At 36.7% G+C, this 26677-nt stretch overlaps 1 protein-coding gene across 1 annotated transcript in view; it reads right to left on the bottom strand.

The window, feature by feature from the left end:
* Window positions 1–219: 219 nt before the first annotated feature.
* The window catches only part of DNAAF9 (dynein axonemal assembly factor 9), a gene marked incomplete at both ends in the record, with an annotated part of 37459 nt that continues 11001 nt past the window's right edge, over window positions 220–26677 (bottom strand). Inside the window, 17 exons of the mRNA XM_010167641.1 lie at window positions 220–323; window positions 4332–4419; window positions 5242–5292; window positions 6060–6130; window positions 7591–7702; window positions 8032–8077; window positions 8526–8570; window positions 8864–8940; window positions 9358–9445; window positions 12042–12078; window positions 13538–13619; window positions 15299–15434; window positions 16566–16621; window positions 17256–17354; window positions 19788–19865; window positions 22587–22693; window positions 24373–24469. Coding sequence (XP_010165943.1) covers window positions 220–323; window positions 4332–4419; window positions 5242–5292; window positions 6060–6130; window positions 7591–7702; window positions 8032–8077; window positions 8526–8570; window positions 8864–8940; window positions 9358–9445; window positions 12042–12078; window positions 13538–13619; window positions 15299–15434; window positions 16566–16621; window positions 17256–17354; window positions 19788–19865; window positions 22587–22693; window positions 24373–24469 — 1374 coding nt within the window. The remainder of the gene's footprint in view (window positions 324–4331; window positions 4420–5241; window positions 5293–6059; window positions 6131–7590; window positions 7703–8031; window positions 8078–8525; window positions 8571–8863; window positions 8941–9357; window positions 9446–12041; window positions 12079–13537; window positions 13620–15298; window positions 15435–16565; window positions 16622–17255; window positions 17355–19787; window positions 19866–22586; window positions 22694–24372; window positions 24470–26677) is intronic.

The raw sequence follows: 26677 nt of genomic DNA, 5'->3' as shown, positions 1-26677 counted from the left end.
AACTAGACTCTGCTCCACTTAGCACCACAACTCAATCTAATACAAAATCCTCTCCTCCCTGCAGCTTAGCTAATCAGTAATTGGTTAAGCTATACCAAAAGTGTAGAAATTTGTGTTAGTTTTACACACACACTTGTAAAACAAACTCTGTATCCTCCAGAAGTACTTTTAAAAAAACGATTAAAAGTTTGTGACAGTAGGAACAAACAAAATACTCACCCCATCATAGAGAGAAATTGAATTCATATGGTTCTTTGAAATGGAAATGCTGCCATGGTGGGGATGAGAAAAGAGAATGCCATCTGAAAAGAAGTACAATTTGCCTAGAATTTGAAAGAAAAAAGAAATTGTATTAGGTATATATCAATATTTCAGCATCATGTGACGAATGGCTCTTCTTTCTGAGGAAGAAATCTATGTTCTTGAAGAATTTTGTTATATTTAACATACAGTACATTTAAGACTTGGGATAGCATCTAGACAGCATTCAGTGCACAATCATTCAATCTTTACTGCATCTCACTATCAAGGGCAGAAACCATGACAATGATTGCATTTGACTTAATCTTAGCCCCTGGAGCCTACTTTTGTAAAAATTCTGTGGGTTTGGTTTTGTTTGGGGTTTTTTTGTTTGTTTGTTTTTCTTTTTTAAAGTCAAAAAATATTCCATCACGTTGAATTGCAAACTTCCCAAAATGTAAAACTCACCAAAAAAGAACTTAAGAAAAACTTACATCCAAGACAACTGAAAATTTAAACATTGTAACAAGTCAGTCAGATTTTCAGCAAAATGTCAATATAACACATAACATGCAGACAGTACCAAAAAAAAAAAGTCTGAGATGAGAGATTTCCTTCACTTTCTCATCAAGACAAAGTTTAAAACAGAAAAGCCCTTTATCTGCAGACTTACATTTCAATTTCCCTACAGAGAAAGCTGTTACGGGGCCAGCAGTTTCCCTGGAGGCTAACAATCTAGTGACAGCCAAGAGAGACATGGCATTCATTCATTTTATCTCCATGTTTCTTGCCATCTTACAGACACTTTGGTTCTTAACAAACCTGCATAACCAGGGAAAGCAGCTGGAAAATGAGAAACAGCAACACTAGATGGTATAACAGATAAAAACAAATTTCCACCCAAGTGCTAGAGACTGACATCAACAATAAAAGCTAAATTCCAACAGTCATAAGAAAGCCATGAACAAATGACTAAGCAGGGGCTGCCAGATGGACCTCTGCTACCAGTGCTGGACCATGCATTAAAAGCAGGATCATATCCCATACTGGGAAGCATGTGAGTCAGCATAAAGGAAAGGTTAAGTATTTTCCTTAAAGGGAAAAAGACATAAAAAGAAAAAAATAATTATTACTCAAGATTTACACTTCAAGAAAGAGCAAACAAAGCCAAGCAGCAAAGTAACTAAAACATATGGCTAAACATGACTGCACATCTAGCTCAATCTATCAAACAATGCTCAGAAGAAATAATAAAGACATAAAAACATTTGCCTCTTGAAATGGCAACTTAGAAAGATCTTCAAAACTGTTCCATATTAAAGGTTTGTTTTAATAAAAAAAAGAGTTTGACATGAATCAAAAGACCACACCTAGACACATGATTTCAACCTAAAAAAACCTGTAGGCTCTGCTGTCTATGAACATAACTGTTTTAGATTGAAGCTTCTAGTTTAACACTGAAACAGGACTGGAGAGAAGGTTACTATTAAATTGGGAAACCAACAATCACAAATTCAAGGTCAAAATTCAGAGTAACTAGAACGGAGACAAAACCATACATAACTACACAGATGTGGAGGTTTAATAGTTTACATATACAAGATGTTCATCGCTGATGCTTCCAGTGCTCACAAAATTCAAGCCACAGCACAGGTGATGTGTCCTCTGTTGAATGGTTGAGGAACAAAAATGGCAAAATACAAGATTTTAAGTACATTTCTGCCAAGTCTCACAGAAAAAAAATCACACTTCACAGAGAATGTGTCAATGGGGAAAGAAAGGAAATCAGAGATGTTAATTCTTTTGTAACAGAAGAGGAAGTCAGACAGAGGAGTAATTAATCCAAACTAAACCAGCTTCCTTTAACATGGAAATCAGTGAATTATATAAAAAACAACTTGATATACTACTTGTATATTTCCACAAGTGATTAATCACAAAAAGAGAGTTTAATTGTCAAGACTGATTTGCTCTGTTAAATTTATCCTAGAAAAATCCAGAACGCAGCAGATGTATTAGCAGACAAAAGAAAAGGTTTAAGAGCCTGAACTTTGTGGATGCATTTTAGTCATGAATGTATGTGTTATTACAGTGAGAGCCAAGTGACAGAGAGAGAAGACGAGTGCCTGTGTGACAGCACCTTTTGCACCTAATCTTGACAGATTACATGGCTGCAACTTCAGCGGAGCCCAAATTAGAGCACAACAAACTGTCTTGCAGCGTACATGAAAGGGAACGAGATCAAGTTCATTTTCACTTGACACCTAAGAAAATATCTCGCTCGTTGAAGTGTTGCATAATAGTCCTTATACCACCTACTTATAACTCTCCATCCCAAGAGTTACCAAAACATTTAACTTCACAAATCTCCCCAAAAAAGGGAAGAAAAATAAATGGTTTCATTGGGGCAGACACAGTCAGTTTTAAGGGCAGTTAATGACAGAACAAGGGGAAATGGGTTTAAGCTGAAAGAGGGCAGGTTTAGATTAGATGTTAGGAAGAAGTTCTTAAGTACATTTCTGCCAAGTCTCACAGAAAAAAAATCACACTTCACGGAGAATGTTTGGTGAGACACTGGAACAGGTTGCCCAAGGAAGTTGTAGATGCCCCCTCCCTGGAAGTGTTCAAGGCCAGGTTGGATGAGGCTTTGAGCAACCTGGTCTAGTGGAAGGTGTCCCTGCTGATGGCAGGGGGGTTGGAACTAGATGATCTTTAAGGTCCCTTCCAATCCAAACCATTCTATGATTCTATGAATAAAGACAAAAACAAAAACAAAAAAAAAAGAAAAAAGAAAAGAAAAATCACCTTCTCTCATTATTTACTGAGTGAACATGTGCCCACAGCACTGCACTGTAAAATAGCTAAGTATGTTAATCTGCATTAACCTTCTTTCTTTAAAATCTGTTCAATAAGAGCAAAAGCAAATTCCACTATGTGAAGGTTGTTGTTTAATTGCCTCATACGTTATTATTTATCCTCAACACTACATTGCATAGCTACAAAAACAATAAAGCTCAAGATTTTCCTCTCAAGATTGGCAGTTTATGCTAAGCACTTAGAGGTCAGAAATTAGTTATCTTCATTGTACATCAGTACTGTGACAACAGTACCTTCTCCATACAGAGGGATATACAAATATTATGCTTTAAGTAGTACCTCTCAGTTCAAGGCAAAGCAAGGCACAACAACACAAGACTGTGGAGTGAGGGAAACCCCTTCCAAAAGCCCTCCCAAATTGTCTTTAGTCATATTACTGAGATATTCATGTTACTTAAGTTCTTGAGGGCACCAAAAGAAAAGGAATGATTTAAGCCTGTTGCTCGTTATCTCACATCAGAAAGCAGGAACTTGACTGAATCTGAAAAGGACCAAGATTGAGCATCTTGCAGAGTGAGCATCTGTGCTCACAGGCACTGAAGTTCCTGAGTGAAAATGACAATGGAAAAAAAAACTGGAACAGCATGTCAGCTCCAGGAGGAGGCTTCAGTAGGAGCAAAGAACACAAGGCTGTAAATAAATTCAGAAACAAATAATTCCAATCCCCTCCTATATCACAGGCAGCGTACCACATTGCCCAAAACGTACATTGTTTGCCTTCACTTCTTGAGCTGGGAGCCCATGGCACCCTGTCACTACTGTAATGCTCGACCTTTCCAACCCAATGTTTATAGAGGTGCAGAAAAAGCAGAAAACATGGCACACTATCCATTAAGGATAGAAGCAGCCAGTCTGTGAATGCTTTCAAACCTGAACTATGGGAGAAAGCCATGTCCCAGGTCTGCCAAGACTCATTCTCGATCATGTGAGGTGAGTCCCATGTGCCTTAAAAGCAAGTCTATGGCTCTGACAGGAACCCCTCTTCTAGGGGTAGAAGTTTCAAGCAGAGGTTGGGGACAAAAAAGTAAAATATGGTGTTTAACAGGAGAAAGTTGGAAAGGCAAATGGAAGGAAAGCTTAAGATGATGGTATAGCTATGCTCAGCAGATGTGTAAATCACAGAAACTGTACATTTCTTTCAATTATTTTTATTTTTTTATTATTTTTTTTAAGTGGACCAACTTCATAAGTAATTGAAAAAAAAAACATCTCACCTTCTGTAGGCATGGCCAGTGGATTGCTGGAATAAATATATGCTCCATCACCTCCAGTGAGTAAAGAGCCCAGAAAAGATTTGTCTTCCTACACAGGAAACACAAACAGTAATATCACAGACTGCATCAAGAACTGGGATCCAGGCAGGAATATTTTCTCATGCTTTTACTTCAAGAATTTTTTATTATTTTTTTTTAAACAGCATTTAAACTGTCAGAACTTTTAAACTGCATTGATACAGAAGAACTAGTGAAAGACAGCATGTCAAGAGTTTAATTTTTAAAAGCACTTCCCCCTGCTTTTGGTTTTGCCAGCAGCTATTAAGTTACAAGTTATTGTCACAACCACAAGGCATAGCTTTTTGTTTTTAGATTGTCAATCTACTGAACTAAAAGTATATTACAGGAAAATAAATCTATTTGTAATGAAGATTTCTGGTAACCACAAATTAAACCACAAATGTGAAACTCATGTGGATTAAAATGTTCCCAGATCCTAAATTCTTTTCTTTTTCATAGTGCTTAAAGTGTTTTCCTTTAGACATTTAGCATGCTAATTAAGTTAAAAGAAAGTTGCATGTAGAGTGGCATTGAGTTTGGGGGTTTTTTTTGAAACACATGAGCTCCATGGGTAAGACTTAGTGAGACTTCCATGAAATCACAGCTTTATTAGAACTCTTTTTGCTCTTGGGTTTTGTCGTTCTTTGAAATAAAGAAAAACCTCAAACTTTTATAAACAGTGTATTCTTTTTGTAGGTCAAAGATTGAAAGAGGGTAGAACAGGCAAGTCTTTCGTAGAAGAGGAATAACAACCATAATAAAAGCCAGTTTTACTAGCAGCTAAGGTTTTTTGAATATTGCTTCTTGAAAGTGTAACTCATGTAGTTTAACAAAAATGTTTTAATTTTACCTTCAATATATGCTGTGCCTTTTCAGACAGTTTCACATCACTGTCTTCAACCTGTAGCCAGAAACAGTTTCCATTTGTATTGTTAGTAGATAAAGCAAGTCTAACATTAAATAAAAAGCATTAAAGAAGATTCATGGCAAACAAGAACCTTAGGTACCACAGATAAAGTCCAGAGACCAGAGTGCTTCAAAGACAGCTTTGTTGTACTCAACGCTGTGTCACCATGGGACTGAAAGTTTCTTGAAGCACAAGGGGATACCCCCCATTAAATTGTTTTATAGACCAAAATAGTATCTTATAGACACAAAGCAGTAACTCATTCAATCTTATTTTTTATTAATGTTAAAGTGTTTAAGAAGTATGGACTGCCAAAGGGCATAGTGTTGTCCAACTTCATAACATTCATTGGAATTCTACCTCTAACACAGTGTAGTACACTAGAGGTCTGGAAGCAAGACCTGTCTTTCTTTTGGGGCAGACAGTTAAGTGATCTAAAGTGTCCTACAATAAACAGAATTTTCAAAAGTCACACTATGTACTTGAAAAACACCCAGGCCTTTACACAGCTAAAAAACTGAAGTGGTGAAAATGAAATAATTTAAAACTTGTGTTATGAATGAAACCATCAGCCTGTTTCCACTTATCAGTTTTTCACTTCATGTTCAAATTCAAAAATCAGAGTAGTATTAATATATTAATAATCTCTTCCAATGTCCAAGTTCCATACTTTTTCCTCATACATCCATACTTACTACAAAGGTTATCATTTGTGAATCTGTATGAATAGAAAAAACTCAAGTAAGTTTTTGTGTACTAACCAGCCAAGAAGCGTATCTTGGGATAGCAGCCGTCAGTATTATGTGTCTGGCTTCTGAATTAATGCTGCCATCTGCAGGGAAGTAAGCAGAAAGCAAAATAGCATCAGACCATCCACAGACTCCAGACTACTCAGTAAGTTACTAACTTGAAATTTCTTTAGGAAATATAAAGATTTCCTCATTATTTTAAGGACTTATTAGTGTTCAAGTGAAGCTTTCACAGCAGACAAGCTCCCAGTCTTCTTGTGCTGTAACATAGAATCATGGAATGGTTTGGATTGGAAGGGACCTTAAAGATCATCCAGTTCCAACCCCCCTGCCAGCAGCAGGGACACCTTCCACTAGACCAGGTTGCTCAAAGCCTCATCCAACCTGGCCTTGAACACTTCCAGGGAGGGGGCATCCACAACTTCCTTGGGCAACCTGTTCCAGTGTCACACCCCCCTCACAGTGAAGAACTTCTTCCTAATATCTCATCTAAACCTGCCCTCTTTCAGCTTAAACCCATTTCCCCTTGTTCTGTCATTAACTGCCCTTATGAAAAGTCCCTCCCCAGTTTTCTTGTAGGCCCTTCAGGTACTGGGAGGCCACTAGAAGATCTCCCTGGAGCCTTCTCTTCTCCAGGCTGAACAGCCCCAACTCTCTCAGCCTGCCCTCACAGCAGAGCTGCTCCAGCCCTCGCATCATCCTGGTGGCCTCCTCTGGACTGGCTCCAGTTGCTCCATGGCTCTCTTGTGATAGGGGCTCCAGAACTGGACACAGTATTCCAGGTGGGGCCTTACAATACCAAAGAAACTCTACTTTTATTCTGATCTGAGTATGTGGCTTCTTCCTTTGCTCTCCTCCGCACCAAAAGTGTTCCAAATCCCATGGTTAAAAACCCACAAGCCTGTCTGGATACAGGAGTTCATAAATATTGTTCAGACAACCTCAATAACTATCTCTCTTTGTCACATGTAAACAATCTGGAAAATATGTACTTGTTTAAAGTTATGGAAATTACTCAGCATCCTGTATTTTAAATGTAAGACTGTTCCAAAAAAACCCAAGCTTTCTAAAACTCACATCCCTTTTTATTTTGTTTCATCTATTCCAAATGAAGAGCAACTAAAATTAAAATATATCATATAAAATGAGTGTTACAAAAGTGATGGAAGAGAGCTGTTTGAATTTCCTCGTAGAATAGAAAAATATTCTCTAAGATCAAAGAAAATATTCACTAAGATCAAAGAAAATATTCACCAAGATCAAAGAAAATTTAGGAAGGGTAGTATTAGACTTGAATTTTTTACACCTCAGCCCTGCTGTAACACACAGCAGCCATAAAACCCAAAGTCCTTTCAGTGAGATTAGAGAAATTCAACACTTAAGATATTTATTACTAGCAAACTCAAACATTTGGGTCTTTTAATTAACACAAGGGCTTAAAGCCATAATGGTAATAGCATCCATCAGAAGCCCTTTTGCTCCTCCGTCACACCACCAAAGCTAACAGAACTACAACACTGGTGGTAGAATTTAAAATAGTTACCTTTTTCTTTTACTTGTATCTGTGATGTTAGAAAAGACTCTGAAAAGACAACAGATCCCAAGCATCCTTTTCCTGCGAGCAAGTCTGGAATGTCAAATATCATCATAGACGCCTAGGGCAATGAAACAGTTTGAAAGAAAGGAAGAGAAAGCAGAATGTGAAACACTGAAGCAGCAAAATCTATATGTTTTAAATCTCCTAAAACATTGTTTCTATATCGTGGTGGAAAGTTTGAGATTGTAACTCTGTGTTAATGTTTTCTTCCAAATTCCACTGTTTGATTTCCTGTTAAAACTTAACCTTACCTTGGTTTCAGCATCTCATCTCTCCTCTTATATTTGTATTCACATAGATAAAAATCTAAGCATGCCCCATAAAAAAAGCCACATGAGCTCTATTTTCTAATAAAATGAACAATCAGAATACTGAATACTTACTTACCGTTTTAATCAAACTCAGGCTATCCTCATTATCTAATGGAGTAATTCTAGAACAAGAATGATAATTAAATATTTAAAGGTTAGATCATTTCGAGTCACTTCACAGCAGTCAAAAAAGCTATTTAATTTTAAAATAAACTCTTATTTGTGTAGGCCATTTCAGTCAATTAGACAGCATGGGCATAAAAAAAAGCACAAGCTTGTGATATCAACTAAGTTAAAAGCATGGTTTTAAAAGGAAAATCTTAATGGGCTCACATTGCCTCTACTCATTAACAGTTCATAAAATTGGTCTGCCCAGTTGTTTTAGAATTTTAGAAATGTTTTTAAGATTCCACAGAATTAAACCATCTCAAACACAAAAGCATTGAGTACATCTTGTATGAAATAATCAAATGCAATGTTTTCTCAGAAGTTCTAAGACAAGAAAAATAAACTTATTACTGTATTAAAAACACTGATTAATAACAAGAAATGTAAGACAGTGATACAAACCTTCCATGATTATTCACAGCCTGGATTTGAAAAGTGATTTTGGAGCTGTAGAACAGAAATTGTACTGGTGAAAAAATGTGGTTTATGTGGTTTATACATGTAAAAAATAAGCAATAATAGATTTAAAGCAAAATAACTGCTGAAGTTATTAAAAAAAAGCAGGAAGAGGAAAATTGAAGATTTATAATGATTTTATAAGTTTGAATGCATTATGAAGTCTTGGAATTTTTGGCAGACGTGCAATTCAGTTTAAAATTAACATTTGACATATTTTTTTCCCCAAAAGAAGCTAATACATTGACACAACATACCAATCATTAGTATTTGAAAATACATACCGTAATGCTGTTTTAAGTTGTGTTAAATGAAGGGTATCAAACACAGACATGAGCATCTGCTCTGCTACCTCCTTTGCCTGAAAAAAGGAAATGGAGAATAAAATAGCTTTTCCCCCATACTTCCAAATCCCAACAAACTACAGGACCACCCCTAAGATAAACAAGAGACTATACACTAAACAATAACACACTGATGCACCAGGCTAAAATTTGTTCTTTCACATAACTGATTTTCCTTACTATAAGGTTAGGAAAATTTATGAAAGATGGGAAAACAATTGTAGATGGGTAAAATTAGATATACTCTGAAATTTCTTTATTTTTTTATTAAACAGAATTCAGAGAGACTGGTTGGAGGCCACGGTATTAAATTCATTAATGTAATGTAGTTGATGGAAACTTTTTTATTATTATCATTTTGGTTTGGATGTAATCTTATATTGCAAGCAACCCAAATCAACAATTACAGTGTACAGAATTGGGGCTTCATTTACCTTGGATTCAGTGGAAGTTTTAGCATAGCACTCAATGCCAGCAAGCACAGCCTCTACAACAGCAGTATAGATTTGCGACAACAGCGTACTGAAGAGAAATACAAACACAACATTTACTAGACAGATAGAGTTTTCTTCCTCCTCTCTTTAAAGGAGCAGTTTTTCTTCTTATAACACAACTGCCTTATATGAAAAGGGGTCATTGTTCAAATAAGTGTAGAAATAGTTTTATACTTAATCTTCTCATTTAAAAAAAAAATAAATTAGAGGAAGTAAAATGCTGAAATCACAGAATACCTTGGGGGGAAAAAACCTCTTGGCACAAATGTATCCCTGCTCTCACCAATCAAGAAAAAAAGAATAATGATTTATTGTTGACTTTCACTTCAGTTGTGCTGACGATCACATCCTAAATATTCCAACAAGAATAGAATGGTGGCCCTGTGTTCTGCAAAAGCAAAACTAGAAAACAAGAGTTTTCTGACTTCAGAGTTTCCTGAAAACTGGAAAACAGAGTTTTCCCCAACTCTGGAGACTGACTTGTTCTGGAGCATGTCAAGCAAAAAAGACACCAAAACAAACCAGTCACCACAACCTTTTTCAGTCCAATTCCCTTCTTAAAAAAGAACTGAAAAAAATGGTACAGAAATAAACAAAGGTTAGGTGAAGCCAGAAGTGACTTACAGCTACTGACATCATTATAGCTCCAGAACTATTGAAAAAAGAAATCTGTGCCCCAATAAGAAACATCAGCCTCTTGTCTTCCAGCTAAATTGGAACAAAAAGATAAGTAGATCGACAGAACAGTCCTAATTCTCCCAAACTTCAACCCCTCTCATTACTCCTCTGCAACTGCAAGATGTTGAGGGAGGGATGAGGTGGGAGGAAAGAGAAGGATACAGCATTTAAGCCATGTGCAAAGCATTCCTGAAGGATGGAAAAAAGCATCTAAAGCTCCCAAAGATGGCCCAATATGGAGGAACCTCAAAATGCATCAATGCTTATCTTTGAACTTCATTCCCAATAGCAATAAGAGATTTTCAAATCAAGCCTTCTTACTACTCTTTGAGGTTTCTTCTACGTAATTTCACGTACTAACACATGCATTTAACTCATGTTTGCAGTACACACTCATTACCCAAAATGCGTATAATTCTTCCTAACTTTGTAACCATTCCCATTTTCACTCAAATTAGCATATGTATTTGCAAGAAAACACCTCACAATTTTACATTAATATGCTATAGTTACCTTGCTGCTCTTCCCATTTTAAATTTTAACATTAACAATGCAAAACAGAAAATGGTATTACAAAAAACAAAGTTTACCCCAGGGATACTCTGGGTTGCAGTTCTGCTTCCTAAAGACAACTCAATTTGGACTCAATAGTGCTTATGAAATTTTTTTTTCCACTTTTTATTTTATTGTAAAACATCGACAAATATTGAAAAAAAACAGTTACAGGATTCAACCACAAACTAATTCCAAAATCATGAGGTCAGGTTTGCCAGAAAAGTTAATTGTGCTGCTGTTGTTGAAACTAGATTATTTGGTCCAATACAGGGATGTTTCTAAGAACAAGAAATTCTTATAAAATATACTGCCCCTATCAAGTGACCCCTGCTTGACTTAGACCTTCTCTAGCCATCTGAGTGAGAACTGTATTTAGTACAAAGCCTTTTAAAAGCAGGACAAAAAATATTCTGTATGTTTGAGCAGAATATATATGTAAGCAAAATTACCTGAAGTTAACTTTACTATGAAGAATGAAAAATCTGCTTCTCAGTCTAGTAACTTCATTTTTATGTCTTTGGAGAACTGTATCATAATTACCAAAAGTCAACAGTACTTGGCATGAAAGGTCACTGCTACCACCTCTGACACATCTTTAATATCTTCCTAACATGTCATGCAGGTTTGCAAACTACTCTGCTGCAGAAGGAAGAACAGGCTCCTAAAATTATCCTAACTAAGCAAGGAGGACAAAACCTCTAAGGAAAGGTCTAGTTTATCAAGATGGAGAGTAGTACCAAAGCAGATTATCTACCACGTTGTTAAAGCTTGACAGGTATCTACAACATGCAGAGAAATGGACGTCAACATGGATAAACAGTTTTATTTTGTGAAGGTCAAAGTGTGTGGATGCTTTGTAGCTTGCTACCAAAAAAAATTCAGAAGTTAACTTTTCTCTGTCCTTTAACAGAGTGAAATTTCTTTGCAAGTTTGAGTGTCCCCTGTTGGCATTTTTACTAACCATTATAACCATTACACATTGTTTAGCTTAATGAAACTAGTCTAAAAATTACTTTTACTTCTATCTGTGGAACAAGCTCCCATTCAGTTATAGATACTTTCCCCCTCAGTGTACATGAAGTACATTTTCAAGCAATCCAAATAAGTGTTAAGATAAGTTTTATTAAAACTTATTGAGCAAAATTTACTAAGATTTCCTTTCACACTTTGCTGTACAACAGAAGGGATGTCACACTAACAATTCCTAGTTCTCTCACTGAAACCCTCCATGAGCAATTTGCCTTTGAAATCCGCTCACATTCAGGTTATTCTAAATAAAATGTAGCTTTGCAAATGCCAACAACCAACGCTGACTAAAAGCAGTTTTGACCTACTTGCCACAAGACAGAAAGAGTGAAGAGTTAAGGAATAATAAAAAGTTGGCAGCTTACACTTGATCCGCTTGCTTGTGTGTCTCATTGTCATTTCCTGTATTAAAAAAAAATAAATATATATTTTTAAGCACTTTCAGAAGTGTTTACATAGAATTTCTTGGGCGTCTCATTGTCATTTCCTGTATTAAAAAAAAAATAAATATATATATTTTTAAGCACTTTCAGAAGCGTTTACACAGAATTTCTTGGGTGTAACATCTGCTGCATCTTACATTATATTCATCCAGTATTTTATATAACTGCAGGTTAAAAAAAAAAAGAGCAAAGCACAAATTAACTTGTATCAGTAAAGCCAGTATTTACTACAGACACGACTAAGACCTGCATCCCCTAAAACCAGCTGCCCTGGGACAGAACAAAGTCCCCTCTCACACTGTGTCCTGTCCCCCAGAGTGGCCATTCCTGGATGTCCAGGAGCAGAACTAGAGCAAAGACATGCTATAAGTCCTTCCAATTTGCAAACCTCCAACCAGCTTTTCTCCAGATACTTTCTGAGCTGGATATGATTTCAAGATATAGTATAACCCTAAGAACACCGACTTTATCCATGGATTCATGCAGCCGTTTAAAGTGGGTAAGAAAATGGTTTTTAAAAATTTCACGTGGCTGTTTTTTCTTTGGGAAGACAGGTATGACACTATCCTAGACCCAAACCAGAGGCTAAAGTATAAAAGTCAAATAATTTTCACTATCTTTGCAAAAATCCTCAATTATTTTGTAAAAAACAAATAAACAAACAAAAAAAGGTGTATTTATTTGATTACTACCACTTTGAATTACTATGTTTTTGGGGACTGTTTTTCTATCAACTTATATGGAACATGGACTTAAATCTAGTACTTGTAACAGGCCTGCACGCTCAGGTGCTCTCTACCTTCACACTGCATTCTGATGCAAAAACAAATACACTCCGTGACCTTTGAATCATTCTTTTGTGAGTATCTGACAGATTTTCACACGTGAAGGTAGGACGTGCAATGGAACAACGTTCTGCTATGACTTCATGCACTGACTACAGAACTATGTGGTATCTACACATAGTAGATACTATGGGGGCCTACAAGAAAGCTGGGGAAGGACTTTTCATAAGGGCAGTTAATGACAGAACAAGGGGAAATGGGTTTAAACTGAAAGAGGGGAGGTTTAGATGAGATATTAGGAAGAAGTTCTTCACTGTGAGGGTGGTCAGACACTGGAACAGGTTGCCCAAGGAAGCTGTGGCTGCTCCTCCCTGGAAGTGTTGAAGGCCAGGCTGGATGAGGCTTTGAGTAACCTGGTCTAGTGGAAGATGTCCCTGCTGCTGGCAGGGGGGTTGGGACTGGATGAGCTTTAAGGTCCCTTCCAACCCAAACCATTCTATGATTCTATGATCTACCACTCTATGACCTAATGCTCGTAAAGGAATGAAAGCCATCTTTTAATCACTATGAATTTTAAATAATCAAACAGAATAACTGCCTTAAATTACTGCTTGGTATTTTTAGTACACTTACCCAGGAAAGGAACGTGAGTGGTTCCAAAAAAATAGGTCCTTGAACAAGCCAGAGGTCCCTTTGGAGACACACACTGCACTACCTAGTTGTCAGTATTAATAAGATATAAAAAGACCTTAGTAAAAAAAAAAAATGGTGCAATAATTAACAATAAGCCAAGTTCCCCTTAAGTCTTCTAACCACTGACACACTACAGGAAGTACACAACACAGATTTAACTGGATTTTTTTTTTTAAAGTGACTTACTTTTTCAAAGGTGTATTTTATTTTTTTACTTGACCTGAATGGTTGAAAGGCTTTGGAAAGGAGATCAGCTCTGACTTCCGTAAGCGTTAAGCATGTGTTTTCAATTTCCTATGTCAACTGCTCTTCTCGTGAAGAGGAAAATGTGTCAGGTTCCCATAACTATGTTTGCACGTGGTCTTATTTACTATTTTCATGACACCCTATTAAAACTGTACCACCTGCACCTGTAAATAAACCACCTTTTGAAGAAAAACGTCAGCATTATAAGACAACAGAGGGAGCAAGTACTGCATGAGAAAAAAATTGTACTTGCATTACAAAAGGTATTGAATGGTCTTAACAGGAATGTTAACAATGGGAGAAAAAACAAAACTGGAAGTGTTTTTACAGAAACAGGGTTAGATGGAGCAGCAAATGGAGGGTGAGATTTCACCAGAACGCTAATACGATCCTTTCTCAGGCTTCTCATCAATGTAATGTGTCCAGAATACCCACATCCATCCACTTCTTAACCAATTACGCATGAAATGTTGTCGTGACAAGATCAGAAAAATCATTCCCTCAATCATACGTTCACTCCACGATGACCTGTACTCAACCACATCCATCTCCTCAACAGCACCAGACTTTGGACTCGCACAACTGACGGACACTCCCAGAGCCCATGGAAATTGGCTAGAAGGGAGAACTACACAACGCAATCTCCACGCTACCTCTCCTCCTTCGCTGTGAGTTACCTTCTTGATGCACCCAGCCCAGCCAGCCAGAGGATCTGAATTCCCTGGGGTCGCTTCCCCAGTTAGGTCCCCTGCGCGGCAGTGCAACAAGCCATCGACCTCATCATATGTTTTAAAACTTAAGTTTTTACTTGAAAACGGAAACAAGTTAATCTTACAACTTTGATCTTAAATTCATCTCACAACTTGATTTGTAACATTCTCTGAACACCAGAAAGATTGTCAGAGTTTCATGAACTGTTCAGTTGCTGAAGCGGACAGTGAAATTTGGATACACAGAATTATCCTGTGTCTATTCACAAAGCCATTAGCAAAAAAAGTGTCTTTCCATTTCTTTTTAAGAAATAGCTAAACAATTCTGATTAAAATATAATCTGTATGTCAGAGTTAATTATATCACATGCTACCATCAGGAAGATTTTCTCTTTATAGTTAGGACAAATGTCCTCACAAACAGCATTTCCCTCTCCCCCATCCTACACATTTAAAGCACCACAAGTGTTTAAAAGTTATCTTTTTACAGGGAAAAAAAAATACTTTAACTCATACAGCAGTTCCTAATTAAATATCCAATATAGGTGGACTTGGAAAGATAAAGAAAAAGGGAATTTGTTCCTTAAACTGACTGATTGTTAAGGTAACATAAATCTTTATACATTAAGAAGAACTTGGCATTTAACTCATGGAAGGTAAGAATTATAAGGGCACAAAATAAATATACTAAAATAAGAAAATATACACTGCTTCAAAATACCAGATAACTAGTTAAAAGCCTTACCATATGCTTAGCAGTGCTTCCACCAAGGCCAGTGTTTCGAACCAAATGTCCTTCTGATGGAAAATTAAAGTTACCAGAGTTCAAGTTTTCCTTAGTTGAGTGGCTACCAAACAAAACAAAAACCTGCCGGCTAGGGCTAAAGAAAAAAAAAAGAGGGTATCACCACCAAAATACTTGAAGAAAACTTACAAACAAACAAATGAAATCAAAGCTTTCAAGTCTGATGGACCAATTATTGAATTTCTCACTGAAAGAATAGGAAAAAAAAAAAATACTACAGCTGCAAAAAGCTTTCCATTGAAAAGACCAAGTTCTCAAGAAAAAAACCTACTTGAATTAACAAGAGTTTCATTTCTTTCATATGTAAGGACATATCTCAAGGTTGTTTCCCAAATGATATTAAAAGGTTTTTTTTTTTTCTTTTTTTAAAGTAAATTGCCTTGAAAAACTCACTAGTTTAAAATTTACCATCTTGAAAAACCCTGAAATGACTATATTGGAATTAAACGAAACTATTTTGGTTTTAGTTCTGGCTTTGAGCCCAAGATTCAACTGGAGAGGTCAAGGTTTTTCTTGTTGTTATTTAAATGCAAACAGCATAGGATGCTGAAAACAATAAAGGACATTGAACTCTACTGTTTAATTCCAAATAAAGAAGAATCTGCAGAGACATTCAAGTCGCTAAGCAACCTTTATTTAGCTCAAGACAGCAGAACCCTGGCTTTTGCAACATTTGACAAACAACCTTCCTCTCTCAGTTAAAATTCTCTGCTGAAATAAAATAAAGCTGATCTCTGTTGCCCAGTTTATATTTGCTAAGATTTCAGTTCTTAACTGCCCTGCTTTAAGCATTGGTTTTATGCACATTGTGACTCAAAGTATACTGACTTCTTCAACCTTTGTATATTAATTGTTTTTGAGTATTGTATAAATAGAACCAAAATTTCAAACACAGCTGTCCTCTGTAACTAAGTTCATGAGTTTGTTGAGATAGCTGACCCTGAAGAAATTGATCATATCAGAATGCACAAGGCGGATGGTTTCAAACATATTCACATTGCAGATGTAATAACTACAGCATAAATTTCCATGAAAATTCAGCTTATCCTTCCCAGAAGTGCCTTTGAACATTTCTTTTTAAAGTATGCAAAGGTGAGATGTGACATAATGAGACAGTCCCAAAAAGAATTACAAGCATTATGGCATCAGAGATATGATAATAAGCTATTAGTGTTACCACAATTTCCCAGGGAATAATGAGTAATACCTGTTATCTGTTATATGGCTTGAGATCATTCCGTGACTGAAATAACTTCTGAAAGGCTGTGAAGAATTAAAAAAAACCTAATTAACAAGTAAATGAACAGAAAATGTGATACATCCTCACTATCATTAAGAACAAATCTGAATTACTCTGTTCAGAGGAAACTCCTGAACCCTCAAAAACTACTTCCAACCTCCCTAAACAAATTCAAAGACCATTAAGTCTCATACAGGCTTCAAAAGCAATAGCCACTACCAGAAAGTACTGTGCTATTTTCATCAGTGCTGTATGTTACCATCAGTTACATTTGAGATTGGACATGTGCAACTTCAACTTGTTAGAAAGTGCAAATAGAGAGAGAGCTTCCACCAAAATGAAAGTCAATCTACCTACAATGAGAGATCTGCTGTGCAGACAGAAATTAACAAAGTTCAATTATCAATGAACAAGCACTCAACTAAATTACACCAGGCAGCCCTAAGCCATCATACCTTGGATAGGTAAGGTGGGTGGTGGACTTAAAAATAAATAAATAAATAAATAAATAAAGGGTTTCCAGTCCTCAAACATGAAAGATGAGACGGAGCAGGAAGAAAACAAAACAAAAAAAATAAAACAAAAGCCAATGCTGAATAGTTATTATTTCTGCATGGATGACACTAGCATTTCAAAGGATTATTGAAGCAGACATACCTCCCCCGCCTGAGATTCTGATAGTTCCAGAATGAAGGGAATTTCAGTATCAAAATTAGCAAAAAAGTTGGTCCACTGATGTTCAAAAATCATTAAATCCTAAAAGAAAAATATTCAACTTTACTTAGTAAGGCAAGTGTTATACTGGAGAAAGGAAATCACAGATTGGACTCAATGAACCCCAATTACTTTAAAACAACATAGATTATATTTCACTATGCAGTATGCCCAAGGAAACAATAAGTACAAGAAAATACACAGATTTTAAAAGATAAGGAGTTTCTGATGGATTTTAGGGGTTTGGGGGTCTTTTGAAGAGAGAAGAGGCAAGAGAGGGAAAAGGACCAGAGCCCTGTCCTATCTGTTTTTAGACTAAGGAAATACACTGTTTTGAGATCACTCCTAACTCAGACCTCATGTTTCCCATAAGACTTCCAAAATGAACACTTGGACAGATTTAATTTTCAATTTTTAAATCTGTATATGGTTCTGCAGTAATTTGTATCTGACATTAAATAAGCTTATGAACAAAAAAAAAAAAAATGAGAAACAGGGGGGGGGATTTGGGAAGTGCATGATATTCAAGTGACAGACAGTGATTTCTGTATCTATATTTGTGGAAAAAAAAACCAAAACAAACAAAAAACTGGTAAGTGGAAAAGGAAATATCAGTAACACCTCAATATGCAGAATAAAAAAAGGAAGATGACTACAGGTAAGTGTTGCATTAAAATTAATTTAAAAAAATTCAGAGAATCAATAAAAATAAGTGTGTCACACTGATAAAGCAGGAACCTTACAGAACTAGGCAATTTTAAAATACTCTCGAGATTACTGTCAGTTACTTTTCACATATAACTTGGAAGATAAGAGAGAGATCCTGATTTTCAAGAGTGTAGGTTTTCAGACATATAACAGACAAAACCAGAACTATGTTTTTAGCAGTGGTATAAGTATTACAGAGCATTTGACTTCAGCCACTTTAGTAATGAATGAAATATAGAGAAGAGATGTTGTTAAAATCTTATAAGCCTTCCAAAATACTAAAAAAGCCTACATTAAAGGTTTAAAATGAATATATCTACAGGGAGAAACTATCACTGGAGAATATTCCAGTCTCAAATAAGCTTTACACAAAAGTTAAGAACTACAAAGTGCTTTTGTCAGCTTATTTGGAACATGTCCATATTGTACAGAAGGTTATTTTAAATTTCAAGTAGAGTTAAAACTAGAACTTCTTGAAATCAAAGCTATGTTAAAAAAAAAAATGAATATATAGCAGCTTCAAATGCTCTTTAAGTGCACCTAGCTTCAACTTCACGTAGAAAAATAAAAATTTTTAAAAATCACCAATTGCTATGAAACTAGAGTTGTATGAAAAACCTGGTTTTGTGTTTGTGGGGTCTTTTGGTGTTTTGTTTTGTTTTTCCTCCAGAAAATTTCAAGTCAATTTCACAACAACTTTCAGGTTCAAAACTTCAAAATAGGATAAATAAGTCTGTTTCAGGGTAGAATTACCAGGTACAAGAAAACAGTCCCAAATATTTACCTCACTTCCACGGAAAAGGAAAAGTGAAGTATCATAGGGCAACTATTTAGACTGACAACTCTGTAAACTGTATGACATTTTCATTACAGCAGATTAAACAACCATATTGGTGTGAACCACCAATATTTTTTTTAATAAAGGATATTTACTGCTGAACTTGCTACATGTTAAAAGTCTACTTTGCTGCCAAGTTAGAAACTGATAAATAAAATTAACAACAACATAATAATTTTTATATTATATATAAAAATAATATGTAATAATATATACTAATACTCATACTTTGCTTTCTGTATGAAAAAAAAAGTGATTTCTAAGGAATCACTTTACACTGTGGTCGTATTTCACAAAGCATCAGGGCAGCCACTGTGTGTCACTGTTACCCACTCAAAGTAGCTACGGAGCAAATCTGAAAGTGTTTTTTCCTGGAAGAATGGCTGTTATGTTAAAGTGGATTTTTTTTCCCCCCCTTGCTGTGAAAAGAGGATTAACAGACACAAACATACCAACTTTCTCTACTTTGTACATAGTCCTATGACCTGGACTAGGTTGCCCAAGGAAATTGTGGATGCCCCCTCCCTGGAAGTGTTCAAGGCCAGGTTGGATGAGGCTTTGAGCAACCTGGTCTAGTGGAAGGTGTCCCTGCTGCTGGCAGGGGGGTTGGAACTAGATGATCTTTATGGTCCCTTCCAACCCAAACCATTCTATCATTCTATGACCCGAAGAATAGTCACACCATTTAGAAAAACTATTAAGGGAATTTCAGGCAAATTAAGAAATTCAAGGAATCCAAGATAAGCTATTTTAAAGATTTGCAGACTTTGAGGTAGATCTGAAGAAAGAAAAGAGACCCTGTGAACAACAGTATGCAGAGCCAGTAGATTAAGCACATAAGCACTATTAAAAACAAACAACAGAACAATTTTGCTCTGCAGCTACACTAACAGACTAGGAGTTGATTCAGAATATTTCCCCCACATTACCTCAAACAGCAAGTCTTCCAAGGAAACAGGATCCATTTTGCTGTATGTTTTCCACAAATCAACGCTGACGTCCATTAACTGCAAAAGATTTTAAACACACTTCTGTGAAAAACACCAAGTATGCCACAAATTCAGGTTGAAACTGCATTAAAATAGACTTACAGCACACTGCCCAGTCCAACAGTTCTCCTTGACTCTGAATTCAGAAATATTTTTACACTACTGGTTACAAAAGAATTTATCAGATGCAAGTGTTCTGAATGCTTCAGAGACTCATCTCCTCAAGTGAGGGTTTAAAGTACATGCCAAGTTTTGCTTGCATGCTTCAAACAAATAATTTCACAAAGTTTTTCAAAACTGAGTTAACAGCAAAGAATAGTATCAGGTAGTGCAACCAAAAAGGAAATATCAGCTTTCTGAGACAAGACAGACAAGAAGCAGATTCCACGGCTACTCATCCTACGCATCAGCTAGTTCCTGCTGGAAGCCTAATGTAAATTTAGGTAAAACTAGTTTAACTTCACAACCAGCAATACCTTCTTCCAAGTAATAAGATGATACATATGAGAAAACTATTCAAAAATATATTCTTAAGGGACACTTGTATCTGAATAATTTCTGCATTTACAGGGTTTCCCACCACCTACTTAATTAAAAATGCAAGACTGACTGGGATTTTCTTAAGCCACTGCTTTACAGTTATTCCAGTGACTTGCATTATTAGACAGGGCAATAATGATTTCAGAGACATCACTTCCATCACCTATCAGTACAGTAAAATCTCTGGATTACAGCACCTTGCACAACTGTGACTTCTATAGTAAGAGAATTTAAAAAAAATGAAAAAAATATTAAAAAACGAATTTTTATCATTAGAATATCTTCACATCTAACAGCACAGAATACACAACAGGGGGAAAGTCAGTTTGAGGAGTTAAAAATGCACCAATAACACTCTCTTTTAGCAAGAGCAGAAGTATTCATTTATAGATCATTTACAGTGATTCCAAATGTACTTCCTTCCCCATCTGTGACATAGAGCAGCTGCCTAACAGATAACTATGCATAAACAGTTACGTAAAATGTTAAGAATGCCACTTCCCACTTGAAATCCCCTTATGACTTTAAGGAGGAAGAAAGAACTCGAGCTGGAACTGGCTGAATCACCAGAGCCAACATGCCCTACTCTTAAAAACAGGTACTGTGAATTTGCATTGCTCCTTTTGAAAAATGCAAGAATCCCATAAAGATGGTACCAACTCCCACAATTAAATTGGAGAGGCTCTGTCTTTACAAAGTCATTGCCATGGTGTATCTACACATTTTTCCAAAGCCTCTATGGATTCATGAAATTAATTGGCAAGGGTAATTAAAGCCCCAAACACCTCCTGAATTCACAGTTAAATTTTCATTGACTAACTTCAGACATCAGGAAGGACCTACTGATATCTAGGCAGACCTCCACGAAGATGCTCGTGTATTTGCACCTTGTATTTAATGAGGGATAATGGCTTGAAAGTGGCAGAGGGGAGATGGAGCTGAGATGTGAGGAAGAAATTCTTTGGTGTGAGGGTGGTGAGACAGTGTCCCAGGTTGGGCAGAGAAGCTGTGGCTGCTCCTCCCTGGAAGTGTTGAAGGCCAGGTTGGATGAGGCTTTGAGCAACCTGGTCTAGTGGAAGGTGTCCCTGCTGCTGGCAGGGGGGTTGGAACTGGATGAGCTTTAAGGTCCCTCCCAACCCAAACCATTCTATGATTCTATGATTTTGACAGGTTCACACACCCAGATGATTACAGTACTAGTGATGGAATGAAGAAGATTTTCTTTAAAAAAAGGCATGATGAAAAGCATCAATGGCAAGAGCACAGTGCTCAGAGAAAGGCACACTTGAAATCCCATAATAGATTTTTGAGCAAGTGTGTACAGTACTACTACACTGTACAGTTAGTGGTGAGACTAACAATGGTACTATTAATTCCTTGGGTTTTTTCCAGTTGTCAGAAGTCAGACAAAGAACATTCTGGCTGTAAAAATGAAGGATTGATAAGAAAAATAGGACATCTGCATTTCTGTGGCAGAGGTCCAATAAATTAAATGAAAGAAGCTTCAAACAAGTACATAAAATACAAAGCTGTCCTCTGAAGATGCTGTTAGAGTATATTTAATAAATAGGCAAATCTAACAACACAAGTTGCTCAGAGTAGAACAGCAAATCATTATTAAAACTAGGAGCATACTCTAAAATCTTGACTGTTTCCCTATTCAGCAGGTTATGGTGAACCAAGAATATATGTCGGTGAGAAAATTAGATGCATCTCGTGTCAAAACCAATAACCCAAGAATCAGTCACTTGTGATTTTTGCGTCTTCTGATTTTTTCCAGAGTTAATTTCAAGGCATTTGTCACTAACCAGCTTCTCTTTCACTGCTCTTGAAGATCTATACCCATCTAGTAGAGTTAGAAAAAGAAAAGTGTTTTCTTTTATTGGTACAAGAGAAGAAAAAAGTTCTAAATCACAACAGGGGGTCTGGGGACACACCAACCAAGAATGGTTTATCCAAGACAGTGATGTATAGCTCATAACAGTCTCTCTGCCAGACTGTGGTGTCTCCATCCTTGCACATTCAAAACTCAGCTTCGTAAGATCCTGAAAAGCTTCATCCAACTTAGAAGCTGGCCCCCTTTGAGCAGTGAGTCAGGACTAGATGATCTCAAAAGGTACCTTCCAACTGAAATGATTCCACAATTCAATTTCTGCTTCAGAACGGAAATGGAAGAAAATGAAAAAGGTAACTACTTACTTCATACTTCATTGTAAAGAAGCCATCGCCCCCAATTCCCTCCAGTGCAAAAGCCTGCACTATTGGCCACTTTTCAACAATGAACATATCAAATATCTGTAGGTGACCTGGAAAAGAAATATTTCACAAACATTCTTTCACAAATACTGCAAGTTTAACTTTCTGTGAGATCTTAGAGTTGTTTCAAAATTCTAATAAAGGATCTAAATTATCCTGTCTTTGTACAACTTAAAATCTGTAATTTAAAAATGCTTTTTCTGAAGATGGCAGCTTTTAGAAACTCCTTTCTTTACACCTCTAGTTTTGTCCCTTTTTCCAGTTATCACTCTAGTAAAAGATACTACTATGTTGCCTTGCAAATTTAATTCCAAGACCATTAGCAAAACTGTGCTCATTAAAATTTAAAATACTAAACAAGGAGCTTTACTTACTCCAATTTCTTTAAATATTTGGCCTTAAGTCTAATTCTGTCAATGTCATCCCCATGTTAATCAAAATTTTAAGTCAGGGGAGAGGAAAAGTATTCAGCCTAGTACTCATCAGTGAAGGTGTAAGTCATCTGAAGTGTGATTATCATCCTTAAGCTAAACACCTTCTTTAGATACTTCCTAACAAGGAACCACCATCAAGGGAGCTGGGGAAGGGTCTGGAGCACAAGTGTGCTGAGTTCCCAGCTGAGGGAACTGGGGGTGTTGAGGCTGGAGAAAAGGAGGCTGAGGGGAGACCTTGTGGCTCTGTGCAAGTCCCTTGGAGGAGGGTGGAGAGAGCTGGGGGTGGGTCTGTTCAACCAAGGACCAAGTGAGAGGACAAGAGGAAATGGCCTCAAGTTGCACCAAGGGCAGTTGAGATTGGATGTGAGGAAGAATTTCTTTGCTGCAAGGGTTGTGAGGCATTGGAAGGGGTTGTCCAGGGCAGTGGTGGAGTCCCCATCCCTGGAGGGCTTGAATAGTCATGTAGACACAGTGCTGAGGGACATGGGTTAGTCATGGGGGACTTGTCAGTGTTGGGTTCATGGTTGGACTCGATGATCTTAAAGTTCTTTTCCAATCTGGGCAATTCTGGGATTCTGTGATCCATCCCCCTCATTAATTACTTTTTTCATTAAAAAGAAAATCATTAATGATTTTTCAGGCAGTCAGAACATATCATCCTTTCCTCAAGTGAAACAATGAAGAATTAGGAATTAAAAAAAAAAAAAAAAAAAAAAAGCTTGGTTTGAATTTAGAAGGTTCAAAAATAGAAAGCAATTTTTTTTGTTTGCCTCTCACCTACTGTACTATGGATAAAAAAAACCCCGTTTGCTCACGCTGCACAGTGAAGGACTGCACTGCGTTGCTTTTGCATTATTCACTGTTGGGGATACTGCAAAGTAGATTTTAATGAACAATGTAAGATTACACTGATCATAACAGGAAGTCATGCAGTCCAGTTTTTTTTTCAGTGCTAAAAAAAGGAAACTTGCATAACGAAATGTTTATTCTTTCCTTACATAAAGAAGTATTTATCTGGAACTCCCAACTGAACAGAGAACGTCTGTAGCAGCAGAACACGCTTCTCTGAATGCAAATTATTTCTTTGCCTCGCGCTGTGAGTGTTCACTCTTCAGATGAAGTCTAAGGGCTTATCTTTTTCAGAAAGAAACCCAGCTCTTAAGTAAAAAGAATCTAAAAGGCAACTATCATCATATTAATCTTTATTTCTTACCAAAGAAATCTTCATTCTCTGAACTGCATGACTTGCATGCTGCAAAACACTGAGGCTATAAGGATAAAACAAGCTAACCTACCTTGGCAGCTGTACGGAATACCAATGCGACTGCAATCCCGAACCATGTCTACAAAGCTGGAAATTTTGAATTCCTCTGCAGCTTCTTCATCTTCATACTGAAAGAAGGTATTTAAAAGAAAATTTGATTAGGCATGCCTAATTTGATTGCTAGTTTTGCATAAAAGAGAATATGTATGGTACTGTTTTAATCCCATGGCAAATGTCACTTCTTGCAATCCACTAAAATATTATCTACATGTTCCAAAAGTTAAAGAACATCTTTAGCCTCTGTATTTTGGAAACTCCATTATGGCAGGGATGTATTCGAGCCAATTGAAATTGTTCTTTAAAATCAAACTTCAGAGCAAGGTTTTAAATAAGGTTACAGGAAGGTATAAGTATCTCCTTAATTTTCAGCTTTCAGTGAAGTCTTTCAACATCACCTACAAGATTCTGGACAATTTTTAAACAGTAAAAGATATTTTGAGAATACTAACCGATGTGCCACAAAAAACTTGCCACTGAGGGGGGAAAAAGAAAATATTACCAGCTTAACACCACTAAACCAGGAAAGCCAACTGACAAGGTCACAGAATCAGCAAGGAGAACAAATTGCTGCCTGAGGGAGAGGGATATGTAGGAAAAGGAGGAGGAAAGTAGAGGAGATGCCACCATGCAACACTATCTTGTTTCACACGAGTAGTGGACCAAAGTCATCTGAAGAATTCAGCAGATTGAAGAGCAGGGGTGAAGAACAAATATCATACTGATGGCTCAGAAAAGCATAAAAACTAGACTGATGAGACAAATCACACAAAAATCATTTTTATAACAGAAATAAAAAGCTAAAAATGCTCTCTGATTTCTATCTGAAAAGGCACATTTTAAGCAGCAACTCTGAAACCAACAGGCCTACCCCCACTGTGTACTTCAAGAGGCACTTATTTCTGGAACAAGATCAGAAGGCAGTGGTGTTTTGACTGTTTTTTTTTTATATAGAGTTCTCTGAACTTAATATCAAGGTAAATTATATTATTATGAACCTTTTGTACACGGCTCATGACTTCAGGGTACACCCAACAAATTTATTTTAAGAACAAGTTCTTTTAAGACAAGCCTGAATTTAAGATGCAGCCCAAGTTCCTCCATGATGTGTTCTTTCTTCAATCCCAGGAAACCAGATCAAAGTTTCAGTTCAAAGCCAAGCCCCAAACAACTGCCAGTTTCTCAAGATTTAAAATACCATTAAAATAAGAAAGTTGGTTTTTGGCAGGATGCTAAAGACTTGTTGGCTATGTGCTATTGCAGGTATAAATACAGTCCATTCCAGAAACAGTACAGTCGTGACAGCCAGAAAACTTACAGAGCATACATCAAATTTCTGTATTTTATCTTATTTGGCCTTTTTGAAAATGGGCATTCTTTGATAATGATTTTTCTTCTGATAACTAGGATATTCAATTAAATTCCTCTGGTCTAATTAAAGGCAAGTAGGAAGGAAGAGAGGAAGGAAGGAGAGGCCTGATTCATGAGCTGCACAAAGCCAAGTACAGCATTGCTTTCTTGATTCCTAAAACTATTGAGCTTTTTTGGCTTAATTTTTATAAAAGCAAGTAAAAGTTATTTCTATTACTGAACAACAACAACAAAAAAAAAAAGCTTAAAAGCCACTTCAGGCAATCCTCCTGTGAACAGGATGCACTTAAAGCCTGACACAGCAACATTTTTTGGTTTCTTTTTCAGAAGTAATCTAGGAAACAGGCAATTCTTATATATTAGAAATATGACTGGAAGTGCATCGTTCAGCTCATTCTGTGAAGCAGCAATGAAGTCAACTCTGTCTTTTCAGTTTCAGAAGTCAAACTTTTCCATTTATTTCTACAAATAACAAGGCATATAGTTTACCTTTCTAGTTGCACCGTGATTTCAAACCAGTACTGTGTGATTAAGGTTACTACTCACCATGATAAATCATACGAAAGGCTATAAGCAGATGCAGCTTAAAATTCAAGAGCTGAGATTGCAGCTGTGCTAGCAAGAGTGTGATGAGAACTAATTCAGTCTTGATTCCAAAATGCACAAGTTTTACCAGCAGCAGGTCTGCTTCAAGATTTGCCCTTTCAGTAGGGATTTTGGCAATAGAAAAAAAAACGTATGAAGCCAGGCTTTAGGTTTTGCTACAGCACGCTTTAACCCATAGTGCAGCTGTTCACATCTTGACAAGCAGTAATTGTCCTCCTCTGTGCAGCAATCTTGGGGCTGCATCACAGAATCCCAGAATGGTGGGGGTTGGAAGGGACCTCAGGAGATCATCCAGTCCAACC

This window comes from Antrostomus carolinensis, unplaced genomic scaffold (genome assembly GCF_000700745.2).
Source record: "Antrostomus carolinensis isolate BGI_N321 unplaced genomic scaffold, ASM70074v2 scaffold12385, whole genome shotgun sequence".
Taxonomy (NCBI): Eukaryota; Metazoa; Chordata; class Aves; order Caprimulgiformes; family Caprimulgidae; genus Antrostomus; species Antrostomus carolinensis.
The sequence above is the reverse complement of the archived record's forward strand: the minus strand, read 5'-3'. Positions and strand labels throughout refer to the sequence as shown.